At 61.2% G+C, this 19,125-nt stretch overlaps 2 protein-coding genes across 3 annotated transcripts in view; one reads left to right on the top strand and one right to left on the bottom strand.

The window, feature by feature from the left end:
* Positions 1–339: 339 nt before the first annotated feature.
* Positions 340–14,734, top strand: FASTK (Fas activated serine/threonine kinase). Its single transcript, XM_040590235.1, has 10 exons — positions 340–494; positions 1,129–1,741; positions 3,639–4,109; positions 4,691–4,839; positions 5,086–5,302; positions 5,499–5,658; positions 6,332–6,423; positions 6,807–7,443; positions 7,799–7,913; positions 14,074–14,734. Exons 2-10 carry the CDS (start codon positions 1,174–1,176, stop codon positions 14,158–14,160), a joined length of 2,496 nt encoding a protein of 831 aa, XP_040446169.1. The 5' UTR covers positions 340–494; positions 1,129–1,173; the 3' UTR covers positions 14,161–14,734.
* SLC4A2 (solute carrier family 4 member 2) overlaps positions 14,735–19,125 on the bottom strand; it is a 19,541-nt gene continuing 15,150 nt past the window's right edge. For both annotated transcript variants that reach the window (XM_040590233.1, XM_040590232.1), the window contains 10 exons: positions 18,840–19,061; positions 18,546–18,694; positions 18,140–18,334; positions 17,828–18,061; positions 17,601–17,690; positions 17,130–17,296; positions 16,585–16,838; positions 16,086–16,255; positions 15,624–15,797; positions 14,735–15,493 (listed from right to left, as the gene is read on the bottom strand). In XM_040590233.1, coding sequence (XP_040446167.1) covers positions 15,413–15,493; positions 15,624–15,797; positions 16,086–16,255; positions 16,585–16,838; positions 17,130–17,296; positions 17,601–17,690; positions 17,828–18,061; positions 18,140–18,334; positions 18,546–18,694; positions 18,840–19,061 — 1,736 coding nt within the window. In that variant the 3' untranslated portion in view covers positions 14,735–15,412. The remainder of the gene's footprint in view (positions 15,494–15,623; positions 15,798–16,085; positions 16,256–16,584; positions 16,839–17,129; positions 17,297–17,600; positions 17,691–17,827; positions 18,062–18,139; positions 18,335–18,545; positions 18,695–18,839; positions 19,062–19,125) is intronic.

The following is a 19,125-nucleotide window of genomic DNA, read 5'->3' as shown; positions in this document are numbered from 1 at the left end:
CCGGGAATTCCGGGGCTCCTGGCGGGGGGCAACATGAGCTCCCCGCCGCTCTGTTACGATTAAAGAGAAAGGACTGTGAACGGTCGCGGCCTCCCGGTTCTGCTGCTGCGCCGCCGGGGGAAGGGCGGAAGGGGGGGCACCGTGGCGGCGGGAGGGGCGGGGGCGGGCCCTTGCGGGGGGGCGGGGTTCTCTGGCGGGGCGGGGCCTGCGCCTCAGGCTGCCCGTACCGCAGGGCTGTAGCTCGCGCGCGTGCGCCGGCAGAGCCGCCCCGCCCCTTCGCGAGACGCTTGCTCATTGGAGGGCGGTTAGCGTTTATTTACATATGCCGCTACGCACGCGGACCGGACCGCCCCCGGAAGTGTGGGCCGTGCGGGGGGCGGGGCCACGGCCTCCTTCGGCCCTACGGGGGCTGTCGGGAAGATGGCGGACTCGATGTCCGGGCGGTGCTGAGCGGCCGGGGCGGCGGCGGGTCCCAGCGCGGCCGCGAGCGCCATGTAGGGCTGGGCCGGGGGCCGGGCGGGACAAGGCCGGGCCGGGTCGCTGGCCGGGCGCCGCGGGGCCCGCCTACGCTGGGCGGGTGGGGACGGCGCCCGTGGTGGGCCGGGTGTCGTGGTGCCGGTGCCGCCCAGCCCGGCCCGGCCCGGGGGTCCTGGTACCAGGGGAGGGGAAGATCGGGGCAACCCTGGGATCCCGGTACCGAGGGAGGAGAGCTCAGTCCGGCCCGGGGGTGCCGGCACTGGGATAATGGAAGATCGGGGTGTCCCAGGGGTCCCGGTACCCGTCGGGGCTCTGTATGTGCCGGGGCGCCGGGAAGGTGGGAGATGTGCGAGCCGGGGGCACCGGGAGAGGGGAGGGGCTTGTGTGGGCCGGGGACAGCGGGGTCCCGGAACACCGGGGCTCGAGTGGGCTGCGGGCCCGCGGCCTGGGCGGCTGTGCAGGCCGGGGGTCCCGGTGCCAAGGGGGTCTTTGTGGGTGGGGGGACCTCAGAACGGCGCGGGCAGGCACCCCTGCACTGGGGCAGATCCCTGCAGGAGGGGTCCCAGTGTGGGCTCCATGTGTCCCTTGCTGGTTTCAGGCCTCCCAGAGACACGAACTCACTGCCCCTCTCATCCCCCGTCTCATCCCCAGGGTCTCCCAGTTCTCGGAAGCCTCTCAAGCTGCCCTGCCCTCGCCATGCTGCGCCTGCTGCCATGGCTCCGTGCTCTGACCCGGGAGAGCGTGCGGCCTGGCGTCCTGCAGGGCCTGGCTGCTGGTGACAGGAGCAGGGCCGGGATGTATCCCACCTGCTACTGTGCAGGCAAAGCTAAGCAGCGGGCTGTGCTGCTCCCCCTGGACCCCTACGGCCATGGGCTGCTGCACACCTTTCCCCCAGATGCCTACAGGACTCGAGGCCATGGTAAGCGGAAGAGCTGGAACTTCATTCATGAGAAGATGAGTTATGACACCTTCTTCACAATGAAGCGTCTGATAGAGCGCTCACGCAGCGTAGGGGAAGTGCTGCGGTGGGTCACGCAGAACCCCAGCAAGGTGTCCGCCAGCCACTACCCCATCGCCCTGCACAAGCTGGGCCAGCTCTTGCAGCAGCAGCAGGGCCAGGCCACGCTGAACGGGGAGAGTCGCGGGCCTGGCCAGATGTTAGAACAGCCGGAGTTTCAGACTCTCTGTCAGGCCATCATCAGTGGCTGCTCCAAGTTCGATAACTTCAGCATTGTCAACTGCCTGTACGCCGCTGCTGCACTGGGTGAGTGTCCCGGGCTGCTAGCATCTGCCTGTGCGGGGTTGTCCACAGAAAATGGGGAAAGCAGGCAGAGCAACTGGATGCAGGCTGGCGCTTGGGTTTGTGAGGTAACAGGAGAGCTTGCTGCTCTGGCTGCTATGAAGGAGGAAGGGTGTGCCAGAACAGGGGCTAGTGTCTGGGTTTGTGTGTGGGTTTACGTGTGAAGGTGGCTTTGTGGCAGGCAGAGCTGTGCCCTTTGAAGGGGGAGGCCCTGCCCTCTGCGGGAAGGGAATCAGGTGGACTCTGGGGGGCTCAGCTGGCTGGACCACCCTGCATGTCAGCCCAAAGAGCAGTCGAAGCAGTGGCCAACAGTGCCTGGCAAGTTGCGGGATAAACCACTCCTTGAGTTTTGTTCCAGTCCCTGAAAATCAGCAAACAGCTGCGCATCAAAATGTGAGAAGCAAGATCTTGGGTAAACCCTTTGCAAGCCACGAGCCCTGTGTTGGGCATTTGATATTCAGGAGAAAAGGTTCAAGCCTGGCTGGGTTCCTGCACAGTAGGAGCCTGGGCTGGTGGGCAGGCGTGTCCTGGGAACAGGACTGCGCCAGGGGCAGCTGCGGGCCCCACAGATTCTCTGCAGATGCCCTGGCCTGTGAGGAAGGGGATCATGTCTGGCAGTTGCCTGCAGCAGCAGGGGGCTGCCCTCCCCACCCCAGTGGTTCCTGCCAGCCCCACGCTCCACTGTCCCACATGCACATCTCCTGCCATTCTGTTTGCTTTTTTTTTCCACCGCAGCTGCATGCTGGGCTGAGGCCTTGGCCCAGCCACGTATGGAGACGCCCAGTCCCGGCTGTGGGTTGATGCAGTAACTCTAGATCCTGCTGAAAGGGGGGAGGGAAGAAGTTTCTGCTCTTCCCCCCTCTGCCTCACAGCACCTTGTGTTTGTTGACACTGAACTCTGGGCTGCCAGGCGCCTCTCCCCTCAGCTGGGCTCCCCCTGGCCTGCTCTAGTTTTGACCCACACTTTGTTCTCCATCTGTCACCCTTCCCTGCTCACCACGCTTACCCACTCGTTAATGAAAACGCCAGTCTGCCTTTCTGAGGCCTTTTTTAAGGAACAAAGCAACTGCTCAGACCAATTCTTCACTTTTTCCACCTTCTGACTGATGTTTGATTAATGAGAAAACACAGCAACTTACCCCATGCTGCCTTAGTTGCTTTAAAGCGCTTTTGAAAATTAAAATCCTGTCAGCTGGCTTAGGAGACCAGTGGGCTACCAGGGCCTCATACAGTGCATAATGCTTCATGCATCTCCTGAAAATATCTCTCCTGACACATGAGGGATGGCCTTTGCCTTTTTTCGTAGCCGCGCTGTGTGCCTGGCCTCCTGTCTTTCTGTGGCTGAATAATATGTAGAGTTGGAAGAAAGTATTTTCCCCAGGAGCCGAGTTTGAAAGACTAAAGCTAAAGTAGAAAATGGGAGACAATTAGAAATGTGAAAGGATTAATTCCTGTCATACACGGACAGGTTTTTTTTTTTTAATATGTGGCTGTCTTATTTGTCTTCCAACAGAAATTTTTTTTTAAAGTACTTTGAGGTGTATTATTTATCTTTAAGCAGTTTGAGACTTAAGAAATAAACCTTTCATTTGTGGATGAACTAAGGGACATCCATTTTGGTGAAATGGGTGGGAATAATCCAACGCCTCCACGTGACTTTTTCTGCAGTGCAAACATGGTGGTGTTCTGGTCAGGCTTTGCCAGACCGGTCCTCTTTCCCTTTCTCATCCTTGGTTTGTCACTGGCATGGCAAATCTGCCCTTCTCTGGCCATAGTCTCGTGCCTGAGCTTTCGAGGATGGCTGTGCCTAGTGAAGATGAGAGGTGGGGTCCGGCTGTCCCTAATCCCTTCCCTGTCACAGGCCTGCCTGGGGAATCACCGCTGGTGCGAGTGCTGGAGGACGAATCCCGGAGCCGCCTGGGCCGCTTCAACCAGAAAGACGTCTCCATGGTTTTCAGCAGCGTGATGCGGCTGCACCCGTCCAGCCCCCACCCCCTGGTCGAGTCCTGCCTCAGCAGTTTGGAGCGGCACCTGGAGAAGGAGCGGCACCCCCAGACCCTCTTCCTGCTCCTCTCCTACTACCGGCTGCGAGCGCAGGCGCTGCAGGGACACCCAGCCTCCGACCAGCAGCTGATCAACAACCGCAAGATCCTGCGCCTTGTCAGGCATACGCTGGGGCAAGTGAGTGCCATGCGGGAGCATGAGCTGGCCCTCTTGGACGAGATGCTGGCTCTGTGCGCCCAGGAGGCGAACAACAAGGCCCTGGAGGCCATCTTCAGCTCTCAGCTCTTCTACGAGAACCGCCAAGAGCGATTCATCCGCAGTATGGCAGGTGAGGGCAGGGTCTGCCCAGGCAGGGTCCCAACCTTGCCCACTGTGCGAGCTTCCTCCCCAGTGTGGGGTGTGCTGGGCTCTGTCTGTGCACGTGGCAGCCTTGGAGCCTCCTTTCTTGGCCCCAGAGGATATCTGGGTCTGTGACAGCACCAGCTGGGGCCTGGCTGAGCACCAGTGAGGCCAGAGCAGGAGATGCCCTGCACTATGGCTACTCTGTCACTGACATCATCCCAGCCCAGCCCTTCCTGGGGCTGTGAGCCTGCCTCACCTCAAGACTGGGAGCAGGTTGGTTTCAGTGGGGTTTCTAACAGAAGGCCCCCCATTCCATGCATGTTCCTACTGTGCCTTCTGGGTGCATGTGACTGGAATCTGCCCGAGCCTCTTCACAAGCCCCATAATTTGATGGTTTTTGGAAGCCACCTGGATTTCAGGAGAGGTGGCTCTGCTGCCCAGGTCTCATTACCTCCCGCCTGCCTGCACTGCCTTTCCTGCCCAGGCTGTAGTGGCTTTTGGAGAGCTGCATTTTGGACAGAGCCAGGCCCCTCTGACAGATACCCTGCTGTGGTTTGCTCTGTGCAGAGTGGCTCCCCAGGAAGGCAGAGAACCTTACCCCCTACACCATGGCCCTCATTGCCAAGTATGTGGCCCGGCACCGGCTGCGTGAGCCACGGCTGCTTGATACCATCGCTAACTTTCTCCTGAAGCGTGGGGAGCAGCTTGACAGCAAGGTGAGTGTTGGCCCTGGTCTGTGGGGGACGCCTGGGGCTGGCTCTGGGGATGCCCTGGTGCTGGGGGGAAGCAGGGCCCTTCTGTGCCATTGGGCGGGGGGTTCTTACTCGGGACCAACCGGGACCTGGCCTGACCCATATGGGTTGTGAGAACCTGTTTCTACCTGGCTCTGGGCAGGCCTGGGCCTGACCTGACCTTCATCCCGCTGCCTGGCCCGGCCCCACTCCCTCTCCTCCTGCCTGCAGGTGATCCAGAAGCTGGTGTTTCCCTTCAGTCGCATGAATTACCGCCCATCCAACCACAGCGAGCTCTTCCCCAAGCTGGAGGCCATCCTGGAGCAGAAAGCCGGCAGCTCGCCCCTGGCAACAGTCAACATCCTCATGTCCATGTTTCAGCTTAGCCATTTCCCCCAGACTGTCCTGCACCAAGTCTTCTCCCCAGCATTCATCACCAATGTTATGAGTATGTTGGGTCTTTTCCAGGGTAAACCCAGCCATTAGAGCTTGGGGCTGGGGTGGGGATGGACTTGGAAAGCATTGGGCAGAACAGACTCCCCTTGGGAGCGCAGGACCACCTTGCTGGCAGGCAGCCCCACCAGGAGTGTGGCTGGGCAAGGAGGGGCTGCCGGGGTGTCTAGCCAGCCATCCTCTCCCCACAGGCAGCCCCTACGCGCTGATCGTGCGCCGCTACCTCTCGCTGCTGGATGCAGCAGTGGAGCTGGAGTTCCATGATTACAGCGGCCCACGTCTCGACCCACGCTACCGTGTCCTCATGTTTGAGCATGCTCTGACAGCTGACGAAGCCAACAGAAAGTACAGGTCAGTGGTGGCGGCAGGCAGTGTGCTGGGGAGGGGAGAGCATGGCTGGGAGTGCAGTCTGCTGGGCACCCCTCTGCCTGTCCCTTGCAGGTGGGCAGAGTGGTGTCACTTGGGACATGTGGTCTGTGACGTTGTACTGGTAGGATCCCAGCTGAGGACGGTGCTGGGGTAAAGGCCTGTACGTGAGCTCTGAAGCCTGTAGTGGAGCAGTGTAGAATCATTTAGAATTCTTTAGAATCACAGAATTGTTGAGGTTGGAAAAGACACTTAAGATCACAAGAGTCTAACCATTAACCTAACACTGCCAACTCCACTGCTAAACCACGTCCCTAAGTGCCATGTCTACAGGTCTTTTAAATTTCTCCAGGGACGGTGACTCCACCACTTCCCTGGGCAGTGTGTTCCAGTGCTTGGCAACCCTTTCAGTGAGGAAGAATACGTTGTTGGTGCAGCAATATTGGGAGGAGCTTTTCTTCTGAATGAGTTGAAGCATGTCCCCTCCTTGCCCCAGAACAGCAGAGCCTGAAGCTCAAGGCTGTTATTATTTCTCACTCCCAGGCACCTTCCCATCTCTACAGATGTGCTCAGAGGGAGAACGTGGGTCGGCAGGGCTCGGTGGGGCAGGCTGGGGGCCCTCTCTAGTGTATCCTCCGACTCTTCTTTTTCCCCTCAGTTACAAGGGGCTGGTGGCAGAGGCCCTGCGGCAGCTGGTGGGAGAGGAGTGCTATCGGCAGGACGAGGTGCTGCCCCCAGGATACTGCACAGGTTGCCTGGCTGGGCGCGCGCTTTGGGGCAGGGCTGTGGCTCTGGGGAGGGGGCTGGCAGTTGGGATCTGGGGGGCTGTGGGTGCAGCAGAAGCTGCAGCTGCTTGGGGGAGGCCTGAGGCTGGGAGAATATTCAGGGCAGAACTAGATTTAGCTGCTTTGTCCCTGCCTTACCCTGGCACTTTGGGACAAAGCTTCCTGAGCCACCCCTGCCGCAGGAGGGCTCAGCTGGGCCAGTGCAGCGGGGAGCTCCTTCTGCGCTCCTGTTTGCCGGGTTGGCTGGCACAACGGCCCACCGTGGGGCACGCGGGGTCCCTGAGCCTGTGTTCCATCAGTAAAGGGGTCTCAAGGCCCAGTGCTGATCCCTGTTCTCTCTCTCCACAGACTTCCTGCTGTGGATTAACCGCTCGGGCACTGTGCTGCCTCTCTCCCGTGTTCCTGCAGCTTCCAAGGCTCCCTCTGCCCATGCTACAACTTCCCCTGCCGCCATCTCCTTGCGCACAAGCGTCCTGGCCCTGACCTCGGACTTGCAGGACTTTGCCCCATTTGCTCCAGAGACGCCAAGCAGCCCCCCGGGCTCCCGGGAGAGCAACTTGGCTGGGCGGTTCCTCCCCACGCTTTGCCCTGCCCTGGGGGGGCCCTGCTACCAGCCCCCCTCGGACTATTACTGCGGCCTGAGCAAAGAGTCTTCCCTGGAGAGCCAGGGCAGCTCCACGTTAAGCAGCCCTTCTGAGTGCCTCTCTGCGCAGCCAGCTGGCACCCCTGACTGCTCCCCCAGGGGCACCTCCTCAGCCACCCTCTTCCAGTTCCCCATCAGCAAGATTCTGGAGGAGGAGGAGGAGGCTACCACAGGCTGCCCTGGGCATGATCACAACTGCTTCCAGGGGGAGCAGGACCAGGAGGAACCGGAGGAAAGCAGCCCACCCCCTGTCGAGGATGCCTGCCCTCCACCCTCTCCGTGCCGGCCCAGCCCCAAGCGAGGGCCAGGCAATGGGCCACAAGGAGCCGAAGAGATTCAGAGGTAACTGAGCAGAGCCGGTTTGTGTCCCCGCTCCCTTCCAGCATCACAGCTGGGCCCGTGCTGGCACCGGCTGCAGCCCCTGCTGTCCCCAATTCAGCCCCAGCCCCCTTCTGCCCTGTGCTGCCAGGTGCCTGGTGGCCACGCAGGCTGTGCTACAGAGACCCCTGTCCCCACCACCCCCCAGCCCCGGGGTGCACCATGTCCCAGCTGGGCGTGCTGCCAGGCATAAGGGGTGCTGCCCTTCACCCACTGCAGTGCTGGGGACCAGGTGCGGGCCACACTGCTGCCCGTCCTGCCTGCAGGGTCTGTGGCGTGGGGTAACGCTGCTCTTCTCCCCTGGCTCTGTCCTCTGCAGGGTGGTGCTGTCGGTCAATGACAAATGGCATTACTGCCAGAACTCCGACATACTTGTGGGCTCGCGAGCCATGAGGGACAGGCACTTGCGACTGCTGGGCTACTGTCTGGTGCAGGTAAGCAGGGGACTGCCCCCTTCCCCTCCTCCCGCCAGGCAGGAACGGCCCGTGGCTGTGCAACAAGATGGGTGACAGGCTGCGGGCGGCAGAGCTGGCATCCCCACTGTAAACAATCCAACAGGAGCCATCCTTCCATGCTTGCTGCTCGTGAGAGGAAGCAGCGACTCATCCTCATGACTCCTTTTTGCCCTCCCCCACCACACCCCAAGACTTTTTTCATTGCAGCTGGCAGGTGATGCCAGCCCTGGTGCCCCAGTGGAAAGTACAGACAAGGGGCCAGCCCCCTCCTGTCTGCTGGTCCAGCAGGAATCCCATCCTGCGGGTCTGCCACCTGGAGCTTGGACCCAACCTGCTTGCTGGGCAGGGAGGGGAGAAGGGGAAGTTGGCTCAGCCTGGGCCCAGCAGGCATGTCAGCAGCAGCAGTGTCTGCTGCAGGGCCTCGGGTGGAAACCAAGTGGGGGATGTGGCTCGGCCTGATAACCTGCGCTGTGGTCCTGGCTGTCACTTCTGCAAGCATGGATGTGCAAGTGGAGGCGAGGCAAGGAGGGAAACCTCCCTTCAGTGCCTGTCTCGGAGCTCTGGTCCATTTGGTGCAGCCTCTGTGAACAGAGAAGCCCTCAAGGCTTTGCCACACCTTCGCAATTGTCTTCAGATTTCTTTGAAAACTTCAGATGTTGTTTTAAGGTGTGCAGCTTCTATAAGCCTATTTGTGGGGTGATTTTTAGCTTGAGGACAGATCTTTCTGAGGAAAACAACTCAGAAGCGCAGGCCTCTTATTCCTGTTTACTTTACTTCAGAGATCACCTGAGTTGCAGTCATAGCTCTACCAAGCAGTTCCATAACCATTTCTTAAAGCTTCTTACCTCCCCTGCTGCGACGGCACAGCGTGCCAACACAAAGCTCCTCCTAATTTCATAATTTGCAACATACATAGTTCAGAAGCCCTTTGTTTATGCATAGCTTTGGCAGTCCTGTGACTCAGGTTGGGGTATTTCCTTGGAGATCCCAAAGTGCAGAGCAGTGGAGCGGGACCAGCTCTCCTGTGCACTGCACCCTGGGTCTCTCTTGTGCTGGCATTCAGGACGGGCTGCCCAGGGCCAGCCGTGTCCCCAGGCAGCAGTGGGGACCAGCAGCTTTGTTGTGCAGAGGAGGGCTCCCCAGTGTCCACTGCTGGGCTCAAGGCCGATGCCGCAGGCTCTCGCTGCATGTCTGGGCTCCGGGATGCCCTTGGTTGAGGAAAGGCACTTGGCACAGCTGCCCCTGCTCCCATCTTTGTGCCACTGTGTCCGAGAGCCAAAAGCTGCCCTTTTCTGCTTGCCCTCTGCCCAGCACACCTGCCACCCACAGCAGCCAGGGACTGTGCTCACCCTGCAGTTGGCCCAGCTGTGGGGTCCATGCCCCATCTCAGGCTGTCTCTGGTAACCGCTACTGCTGGGGTCTGCGCCCCCAGTGCAGGTCAGGGCTGCTGATCACCAGCCCCTTGCTCTGAGGAGCAAGGCAGAATGGGCATGGGTGCAGGCAAGGAAGAGCATGCTCTGGCTCCTCGTGTGCACGGGGAGGTGCTCCGTCCGGCAGCATGCTGTGAGGTGTTGGGACCCGCCTGATGAAAGCTGCAGGAGCTCTTCCCCTTTGCTCAGCGTGCCTTATCAGTGTGCAGCTGCTGGCATGGTTAGCTCCCTTTGGGTATGTAACAACAGGCACTCTGGTCCCATCCCCTCTACTCCTCCAGCAGCACACGGTGGCAGATCGTGAGAAGATGAGTCAGAAATGGACTGTGGATAGTCCAAGGACTCCTGCAACAGAGCATGTGTCTGAACAGCCATGTTGAGTCACCCTGACGGACCTCTTCTCTCAGCATTGTATTCCTCTTTGGTCCTGTATTTCTTCCACACCTGCAGCATCCAGTGCCAACAAGCTTCAGGCAGTACTACTTGCAACAGGCTCTGTTTGTTTTAAACCTGCTGTCTGGTTAGCCAGCATGGTGCTGCTGGGTCTGGAACCACAAAGGAGTGAAGAGCAGCTCTGTGGTTACCTTCTTCTGTGCTTGTGGTTCCAGAGGTCGCTTCCCTTTAAGACAAAGAACCCCAGGCAGTTCAACTTCTTGAGTTGAAGCTGCTTCATAGCTTGGTGGTTACTCTTCTTGTTTGAGGTTTATTTCCTCTATTTCTTCTTCTGACACCTTTACAGAATCACGGAGTAGTTGAGGTAGTAGCAGGGGCTTCTGGAGATCATCCAGCCCAACTCTGGCTCACCTACAGCAGGTTGCTCAGTACTATGTCCTGTCGAGTTCTGAATGGCTCAGTGACAGGTTGCTTTCTGGGTAACCTGTTCCAGACTCAAGGCCCATGCTGCTTTACCCTTACAGTACAAGAGGATTTTCTTGTGTTTGGGGGAGCATGTTTGTGTGTAGCTTTTTCTTAAGTTTAAATGGGATTTCCAATATTTTGGGTTTGTGCCCTTGCCTCAGTCTCTGTCACTGGGCACCACTAGGAGTCTGGATCTGTCGTCTTTGGGCATTTGTACATATAGATAAGATGCTTCGATCCTTTTCTTCTCCAGCTCTGTCAGCCTCTTCTCATGTATCATGTGCTTTAGTCCCATAATCATCTTTGTGGCTCTGCACCAGACATGTTCCGCTATGCCCATGTCTTGTTCTGGGGAGCCCAGCTTTGGACACTCCAGATGTGTCTCACCAGTGCTGAGCAGCAGAGAAGGATCCGCTCCCTCAGCCTGTTCACCATGCTCTTCCTAACACAGCCTGGGATGCTGTCGCGCCTTTGCTGCAAGGGAGCACTGCTGGCCAGCATTCAGTTTGTCCATTGGGGACCCTTAGTCCCTTTTCTGCAAAGCCACTTTCCAGCCAGTTGGCCCCAGCCTCTCCTGGTTCGTGGGGTTATTCCCCGCTAGGGTCAGGGCTTGGCCCTTCCCTGCCTGAGGGCCATTTCTCCAGCCCTTTTGGGTCCTTCTGAATGGCAGCACAACCATCTCGTGTGTCAGCCACTCCTCCCCATCTGGTACTGTGCGGCCTTGCCGGGGGTGCACTTGGTCCGGGTCACTGATGAGGATACTAATCAGCATTGGCCCCCATACTGACTGCTGGGGTATGTGGCTTGTGACTTGGCCAGCTGGACGTTGTGCCTGTCTGCAGCTCTTTGACCCTGACAGTTCAGCCCTCCTTGTATTTAATTTAAGGCCTTCTCTTGCTGACTGTTGCATTGAGCGTGTGTGCTCGATGGGTGCTGGACTGCCTGTCATGTCTGGCATGCTGCTAAGCTGTCTGGCTGTGTCTGTGTGACCGTGCCAGGGCCGGCTCCTCCTCGGGGTGCCGCTGATCTGTAGCAGCAGCAGCTGTGGGTTTGGCAGTGCCTCTGAGCAGGGCTGCTGTGGCACAGTGCGCAGGGGCTGCCTGCCGTGACTGCAAAGGGCATTGACGGATCTTGCACCCGGACCCTTCCTTGCCTCTGTCCTCTGGTCCGACCTGTGTGCTGCTTCCACCCCTCTGGCAGGCGGTGGGAGTGCTGTGACAGGGTCACCTACTGTGGGCCCTCTACTCTGCCCACAGGTGCTCTGGCTCTTGGCCCTTTCCCAGGTAGGTGTTCTTTTACCTGGTGGTCCTGACCTTTTATTGACAGCCAGCTCTTTTCCCTTGAAAGTTTCTAGGTGAGGACACGCTCCTTCCTTCCCAGGATCCTGCCCTGAAAAGCGGCTGGATCTGATGTTCCCACAGACCCTGTCCTGGCTCTGGCATTACTTGCTTCCAGTCTGTTTGCGTGTGAAGGAGTTTTCTGTGTTCTTGATCCTTCCATAGTGTCTGAAGGGCAAGCCTCCTGGGGAGGCAGACCCTGCAGAGCTGGGCAGTGAGGAAATGAGCATGGAGCAGTGGAAGGAGATGGCTTTGTAGCAGAACTGCCAGAAACCTTTGATTCAGGAGCCAGAGGACTTGGTTCCTTCTCCCCGGACAAAGTTAGTAACCTTTTTGTCCCTGGCCTGCGTGGGACTGCTGGAGAACACCGCCTGTCTGCTGTCCCGGGGCAGTGTGTGCAGTTTGTCCATGTGTCCCATCCCACTTGCTCATCTGTGATGGTTGCAAACAGGTCCTGAGCCCTGTGCAGCGCCCATGTCAGGATCTAGCCTTTCTGTGGAGTCCCTGTGTCATCTGTGCCAAATTTTCCCATCCTGGCCCCTCACGATGCCTATTGCTAGCCCTGTTTCTCAATGAGCTGGTAAGAAAAAGCTTCCTCCTTTGCAGGCCAACTCCTATGTGTCATGATCTGCAACTCCCGAGGGATGGCAGTGGCCTCTCCAAGCAGCCTTGGATGCTTCTGGTATAGTAGACCCACCCCCTTGCCATGCAGGGAGCGCTTCCCCAACAGCTCTCCTGCAGACCCAGCCCCGTGCAGGCTCCTCCAGAAGGCTGGGCCCCAGCCCTGCTCTGAGTGGGCTTCATGAATGCAGCCCCTGCAGGGCCCTGGTCTCCTGCTGTCCATGGACGGTGCAGGACCAGCTGGGTGGCACAGCCCTGAGCGGCGCAGACGAGCGGTGGGTCACTTCCCCGCAGAGGGGGATGCTTTCCCCCTGCTCTCCAAGGTGGCCAGAGCTGCCTCCTGGTGTGTGTGCGGGGCTCATCCGCTCAGCCCTAGGGGCTGGGAAGGGCAGGTGAGTTCTGGGCTGAGCACTGCCCTGCGTAGCTCCGGCCCCAGCCCCCTGCGGCTGCCTCTTTTAGCAGGATCTCCAAGCCTGGAGGAGGCTTCTCCTGTACTTCCATGTTCCCAGGTGGGATGGGGCAGGACTCCTCTTGTGCCTGGGTAGCAAAACGCGCCGAGAGCTGGACTGCGGTGGGGTGAGCGTGCGGGTCCTGTTGCCGCGGTGTAATGCTTTTAGCCCTCTGTGGTGCTGCCAGGCAGCCAAGGCGTGTGGGTGACAGCCACCCTTAGTCGTGCTCCATGAGCACTGATGGTGCCTTCGGGGATGCTGGACCAGCAGAGCTTCCAGCTGCCCTGGCAAGCTTTGCTCCCCGGTCCCTGAGAGCAACGTGGAGGGGAGCACTGGTGGTGGCTGGACTCTCCTGGTTGTCCCTGTGGATCCCTTCCCATGCGGCTGCTGGTGGGCGGGTTTGCACAATTCCTTTGGTGCTCCCAGATGAGTGTGGGGACAGGCGTGCATCTGGGCTGGAGCAGGGGCTGTCGGTGACAAGCCCTGGGGCAAGAGGACCTTGAACTGGGAATCGGTGTTTTTAGGGACTGGGTCTGTTTAGAGAAGCGACTGCCGGGTTGTCCCCAGACAGTGCCTGCAAGGGCAGTGATAGGGCACAAGCCCAGACCCACCTCTGCTCCCCCCCCCGTGGGTGCATCTGTCTTGTGGTCGGGGTGGCCCAGGGCTTTGTGGCCCTTCTGGTGGGTGTTCAGCTCCAGGTTGTATTTGCTGTTGGGGGTCACAGAGTACTCCTGGCTCCACAGACCGACATCCAGTTCAGCTTTCCCAGTGGGGTCTCCACTCCCTCTCGGTGCCCTGTACTGGCTCCCCTGGGCAAAGGGAGGGGAGTCCCCCTTTCTGTGGGTCCCACTGCTGCCTTTCCCTCGCTGGCTGTGGTTAAAGTGATGCGTTGGGGCAGAACTGTTACCTGGGCTCGCTGCTGCAGCCCTGCTGTTGGGGGCTGCCCCTTGCTGCCGCTAGCCCCGGGGTCCCCGACCCTGCTCGGCAGGAGGGCAGCTGCGTTTCGCTCCTCACCCCTCCCCGGGTGGTTGGCGACTGCGGTTAAAGGTCAGGGGAGGCTTGAGAGCGCCCCTGGCCCTGCAGTGCCGCACATCCTCCCCACGTGTGTGCTGGGCTCACCCCAGCGGGGATGGGGATGGGGATGGGACCGCCCGCCCTCGCCAGTGGGTGGCCAGGGTCGGGGGTAGCAGAGCCAGCGCAGGCAGGCATGTGGGGAATTTTGCCCCCCCAGGAGGCAGCACCTTGCCTGGGGTGGGGTGGAATGCTGAGCTGGGGCTCGGCTGCTCCTCCCGTGTCCCCCGTTCCGCTGGAACGGCACCGTCCTTCCCCTGGGAAGGTGCCGAGTCCTGGTTCTTCCCCCTGCCCCACGGATGGCTGGGGCTGGCTGCAGGGGGTGGTGGGGGTGGCAGGGCTGCTCTGACGGTTTCTCCCTGTCCCCTTTCAGCTGCCCTACACGGAGCTGGAGAAGGTGAGTGGCATCGAGGAGGCCAAGCACTACCTGCGGCAGAAGCTGAGGGAGCTGCGCTTCTGAGGGACAGACGCCCCGAGTCCCAGGCCCTGGGCAGGGGTGGGTGCAGGCGGGTGCTGCCAGCCCTTTTCCCCTTGGGGTGGGGGGTGGGGTGGGGGAGACAGAGCCATCCCCTGTCCTGGGGGACGCAGGGCCAGGCTGTGGGCACCTGCTCCTTGATGTGGGGCTGGGGTAGTGTGAGATTATTTATTGCCATTAGCAGGGGGAAGGGGTGTGACTTGACTGGTGCATAGGGGAGTGTTTGGGTGCTGGGGGCGGTGGGGAGGGGGCGGGAGGTCCCTCGCTGCCGCCCCCCAGCCCAGCCACCCCAGCCCTGTCTGTAAGAGTCATTGCCAGGGGGCCTTGCCTGGCTTCCTGGCAGCCTTGGGGATGTCCCTCTGCCCCCAACACTGGGAGGGAGGGTTAGCACCTGTGGGGTCTGGGGGGGTGGGGGTGGGGGGGGGTGCTGCGGCAGCCCCCACACATGGCAGGGAGCAGGTTTGCACAGGGGGCTGCTCCCCAGGCCCTGAGGCGGGAGGAGGGGGGGGGGGCGCTTGGGAAGCAGGGGTTAACTTTACAATAAAACTGGTGAAAAATGTGCAAAGTCCATTCTGTTTATTAGTAGGAGGCAGCAGCTGGGCTGGGCCCCTGCAAGGTGACCCCCATGCCCCCCCCCCCCACCTTGGCAGCAGTGCCCGTACCGGGCCCTGGCAGCGTGTGGTGCAGGGGGTGCTGCTGCCTGCAGCCCTGCCCCTGCACGGCCACAGCGCGGGCAGGGGGGCATGGGGCTCGCCCCCCTCCTCTCCCCACCCGGGCCCCCCTTCAGCCTGGCATGCTCACTACAAAGCTGTTTATTGCCTTTTAAATTACTCTGTTAAATAAAACATGGTGAGATTTAGGCAACACCTGATTGTCTGGTGGGAGCCCAGGGCCAGGCTGGGGCTGCAGAGGGGCTGAGGCAGGGCCAGGACCTGCAGCTCTGCTGGGGGGTGACCGGGGGGGCTCTGCCCCGTGGTGTGGTCAGGATGTGCCCAAGGGGGACTGAAGGCACAGCCCAGCCCTGCACTGCTCAGGAGGGGTGCAGGGGGTCCCTGGTGGGGCAAGGCTGCGGGCCGGCATCTCTTTGGCAGGGGTCCCACCTGAAGGCGTGGGGAGCGTGGGGTGCCCGTCCCTGGCTGGGCACAGCTGCGCAGCCGCTGCCCCCAGCCCTGCACAGGACGGCAACGCGGGGGCCTGGCCATGCCCGGCCCCGGGTGACTCGCTGGCTGGTGTGCGGTCACACCGGCATCGGCATTTCATTGTACTCGTCCACACCTTCCCGCTCGTCGAAGATGGGCTCGGCCTCATCTGCATCCAGCTGTGGGGAGATGGCAGCTGAGCAGGCAGAGGGTCTGCCCCCGTCACCCCCCACCTGGCTGGATCCAGCCGTCACAGACCAAGCACCCCCGGGGATGAGGGATGCAGCTGGCCACGGAGCAGGTACTTACACACTTCATCTCCCGGTCAGTGAAGATACGGCTGAGCAGGCACATGCGGAGTGGCACCGTTAGGATGAGGATGAAGGGGAAGGCCAGGGAGGCCACCGTGGACATGACGGCCCAGAGCACAGCCAGACATGCCAGCTGCAGCCCTGTGAAGAGGTGCATGCGCAGTGTGCGCACCTGCACGGGGACAGGTGTCAGTGCTGGGGCCACACGTGTGCCAGACCCCCAACTCCCCAACCTACCCCAAGCACAACTGGCCCCCAGCAGTCCCCATTCGCCCCCTCCCCAGACACAGCTCCCCCACACCCCTGCCAGGGTCTGGCTGCCTCACAGGAACTGCCCTGTGTCCCCCCCGATCCCAACCCCCTGAACAAGGCTTTGCCAGAGTCTGTCCTGCAGACACCCCCAACCTGAGAGTGCCCCAGATAATGGTCCCACCCCCTAAGATATCCCCCCCCCCCCAACCTTTTTGACATAGGTGACATCAGGGTGGTGCTTGGGGGGCATCAGCAGCAGCTGCAGGCGCTCGTAGAACTGGATGCCATTGAGGGAGGTGACACCCATGTAAAGGAAGATCCCGAAGAGCACAGCCAGTGGGATCTGTCGTAGCAGGTCCCCGATGACGATGGACAGGCCTGGGCCAGAGCAGGGTCAGCTGCAGTGCCCAGGCAGGGGGTACCCAGAGCTCCAACTGGGGCCAGGGCTCACAAAGCCCCCTCCCCAGCCCCACTCCTCCCTGCCCTGTCACACCCCACGCTTGGGGAGGCTCCTGCATCACTGGTGCCCAGTGGCTATGCCAAGTCAGCCAGGGCTCAGGGCACCCCAGTTTGTGTGGACCCAGTCCCCCCACCTCCATGCTGCTCCCTGCACTGCTGCAGCTCCCCATGGCTGCCCGGCCCTGCCACGGCCATGCAGGATGGAGCAGGGCTGGTGGGGGACCCACAGTGGGCAGGGCTGGACCTACCAACGAGCACAGCCACCAGCAGCCCGGTGACCCGCTGCTCCTTCACCTCCTGGATCTTGGGCTTGTCCCCAGGTGCCACAGCCTTACTCATGACGGTGAGGGCATTGGCGTGCGTGACGGAGCGCACCGTGGCCGCGGCGAGCCATGGCAGCCCGAAGAGTGCGAAGAAGCCACCCATGGCCACAATAAGCAGGAGGTCAAGGTGGAACCCAGAGCCCTTCTGCAGCATCCGCTCCTTCTTGCTGATGATCAGCCTGGGCACAAGGGCAGACCGTCGGCATGGCTTGACAGGGCTTGGCACGGCTTGGCACTGCAAAGCTTGGCATGGCTCAGCATGGCACTGTTCAGCATGGCACAGCACAGCTTGGCACGGCTCAGCCTGGCACAGTATGGCTTGGCACAGCTCAGCATAACATGGCACAGCTCAGCACAGCTTGACACAGCATGGCACAGCTTGGCTCAGCTCAGCACAGCACGGCACACCCTGCCCCATTCGTGCCCCGCACTGCCCTGCTGGACCCCCAGCCCAGCCCCGCTGCGCTCACGTGGTGATCTGTGTCTCCATGAAGATGAGGATGAAGACGAGGACGGCGGGGAGGCCACTGGCTACCATCATCCAGACCGGGAAGTCGCTCTTCTCACCCAGGGGGTTGATCACCCAGCCCCGCTTGTCCGGGGCTGTCACCGAGAACCCACTAGGCACGCTCAGCTTCTGTGAGGAGGGGGCAAGAAACGCTCGGGCAGGGGCACCAGCTCTGCCCCCTGGCAGGCAGGTCCCCCCAAGTGAGGGGTGCCGAGGGTTGTGCGGTGAGCTGGGGAGGCACTGGCACTCAAAGGGCTCCCAGCAAAGCAGGGAGAGGAAAGGTGCGATGCCAGGAGCGGGAGGTAGCAGAGCACCGCAGACGCCGGGAGCAGGATGGCGGCAGCAAGTGGGACTGGGGCTCTGTGGTGCTGGGACCCCCCCAGAGTGTGCAGGGTTGGGGTGCCCTGCCCGGGGAGGGTGGTTGGGTGCTGACCTGCGTGTAGGTGTCCTGGATGCTGTAGTCCACCAGCACCATCACCAGGATGGCAATGGGCACCCCGAAGTCCCCGATGAGCCGCCGAATCTGGGGGAAGAGCAGCGTCAGCCCAGCCCCAGCCCCACTGCCCGACCCTCCACCCCGGCTCAGCCCTGCCCCCAAAGCTGGGCTCACCCCAGGGCCCCACGCAGTGCCTGCGCTGCCGTCCCGCCTGCCCCACGCACCCGTCCGGGGAAGAACCGGCTGTTCTTGAACTTGCGCAGGAAGAAGGCGATGAAGAAGGTGCCGGCCATCAGCACCAGCGAGAGCAGCGCCGTGTTGGGCTGCCCCGTCACCTTGGCTGCAGCACGGTCGACCGTGCCATTGGCCGGGGCTGCGCTGGTGTTCCTCCACGCCTCTGCCTCCGTGACCGTGCCGTTCACCCGCAGGCAGCCGTGCAGGGGGTGCTCCTGGAAGATCTGCGGCAGCACAGTGCTCAGGCCAGGCCTGCCTGCCCCTGCCCCACAGACACCCCAACCCCAGCCCTGCCACCTCACCTTGGCCAGCTTGGAGAAGGTCTCATAGATGAAGATGAGAGAGATGAGGAAGGCGAAGATCTCCTGGGTAAAGCGGGAGACGAAGCGCACCAGGAAGCTGCCCTCGAAGGCCACCATGACCAGCACAATGAGGATGAGCCAGAAGCCGATCCAGACACGCCCCACCAGGTACTCCAGCTCATTGGATGTGCAGAACTGCCGGTGCCGTGCGGACAGATGGACAGATGCAGACAAACAGACAAGTGTCAGCAGGAGGGATGGCCACAGGGCTGGGGCAAAGCCCTGGGCAGTGGCATGGGGAGGGCTCCAGCAGGAGCAGCGGGGCTAAGGGGGGATGTCTGTCCCACAGCACCTGGGAATGTCCCCCCGCCCCGCTACCCTCCACAGGGGCTCGCCCCACTCTCACTGTGAAGAAAGCCTCCTCAAAGACGAGCAGGGGCCCTGAGAAGCCGATGACAAGCAGGGGCTGGGCGCCCAGCAGGCAGAAGAGCACACCCTGCAGTGATGTGGAGATGATCAGCTCAGACACCCCAATCAGGTCCTGCGTCTTCTCCCCTGCAGGCAGGACAGGCTCAGGCACACCCCGTGGGACAGGGCCCGTCGTCCCCAGTGTCGCAGCCGCTGGCCCTGCAGCTCCTACCCACCGGGCAGCACGCAGCAGCTGAGTGCCCCAGCACAGTGCTGTGCCCCCAGCACTCACCCAGCAGCCCTCCAAAGGTGATGGCCGGTGACAGCGCAGCAAAGTAGATGAAGATGACGGCTGCAATGCACTGGGGGTTCAGCGCATCCCTGAAGTCGCTCAGGTACTTGGGGTACCGCCGCCGCATGTCCCGGATCAGCCCCCCAAAGGGCCGGCCCGTGCGCCGCAGGGGGTCATCCTCCTCTTCACCCTCACCCTCCACCACCTTCAACTTCAGCAGCGCTGTGCCCCATGGACAGACAGGTGGACGGACAGTGAGACCCTGCCAGCCAGGTGCCCCCACCCA

Source organism: Falco naumanni, chromosome 4, assembly GCF_017639655.2.
Source record: "Falco naumanni isolate bFalNau1 chromosome 4, bFalNau1.pat, whole genome shotgun sequence".
In the NCBI taxonomy this organism is placed as follows: domain Eukaryota; kingdom Metazoa; phylum Chordata; class Aves; order Falconiformes; family Falconidae; genus Falco; species Falco naumanni.
The sequence above is the reverse complement of the archived record's forward strand: the minus strand, read 5'-3'. Positions and strand labels throughout refer to the sequence as shown.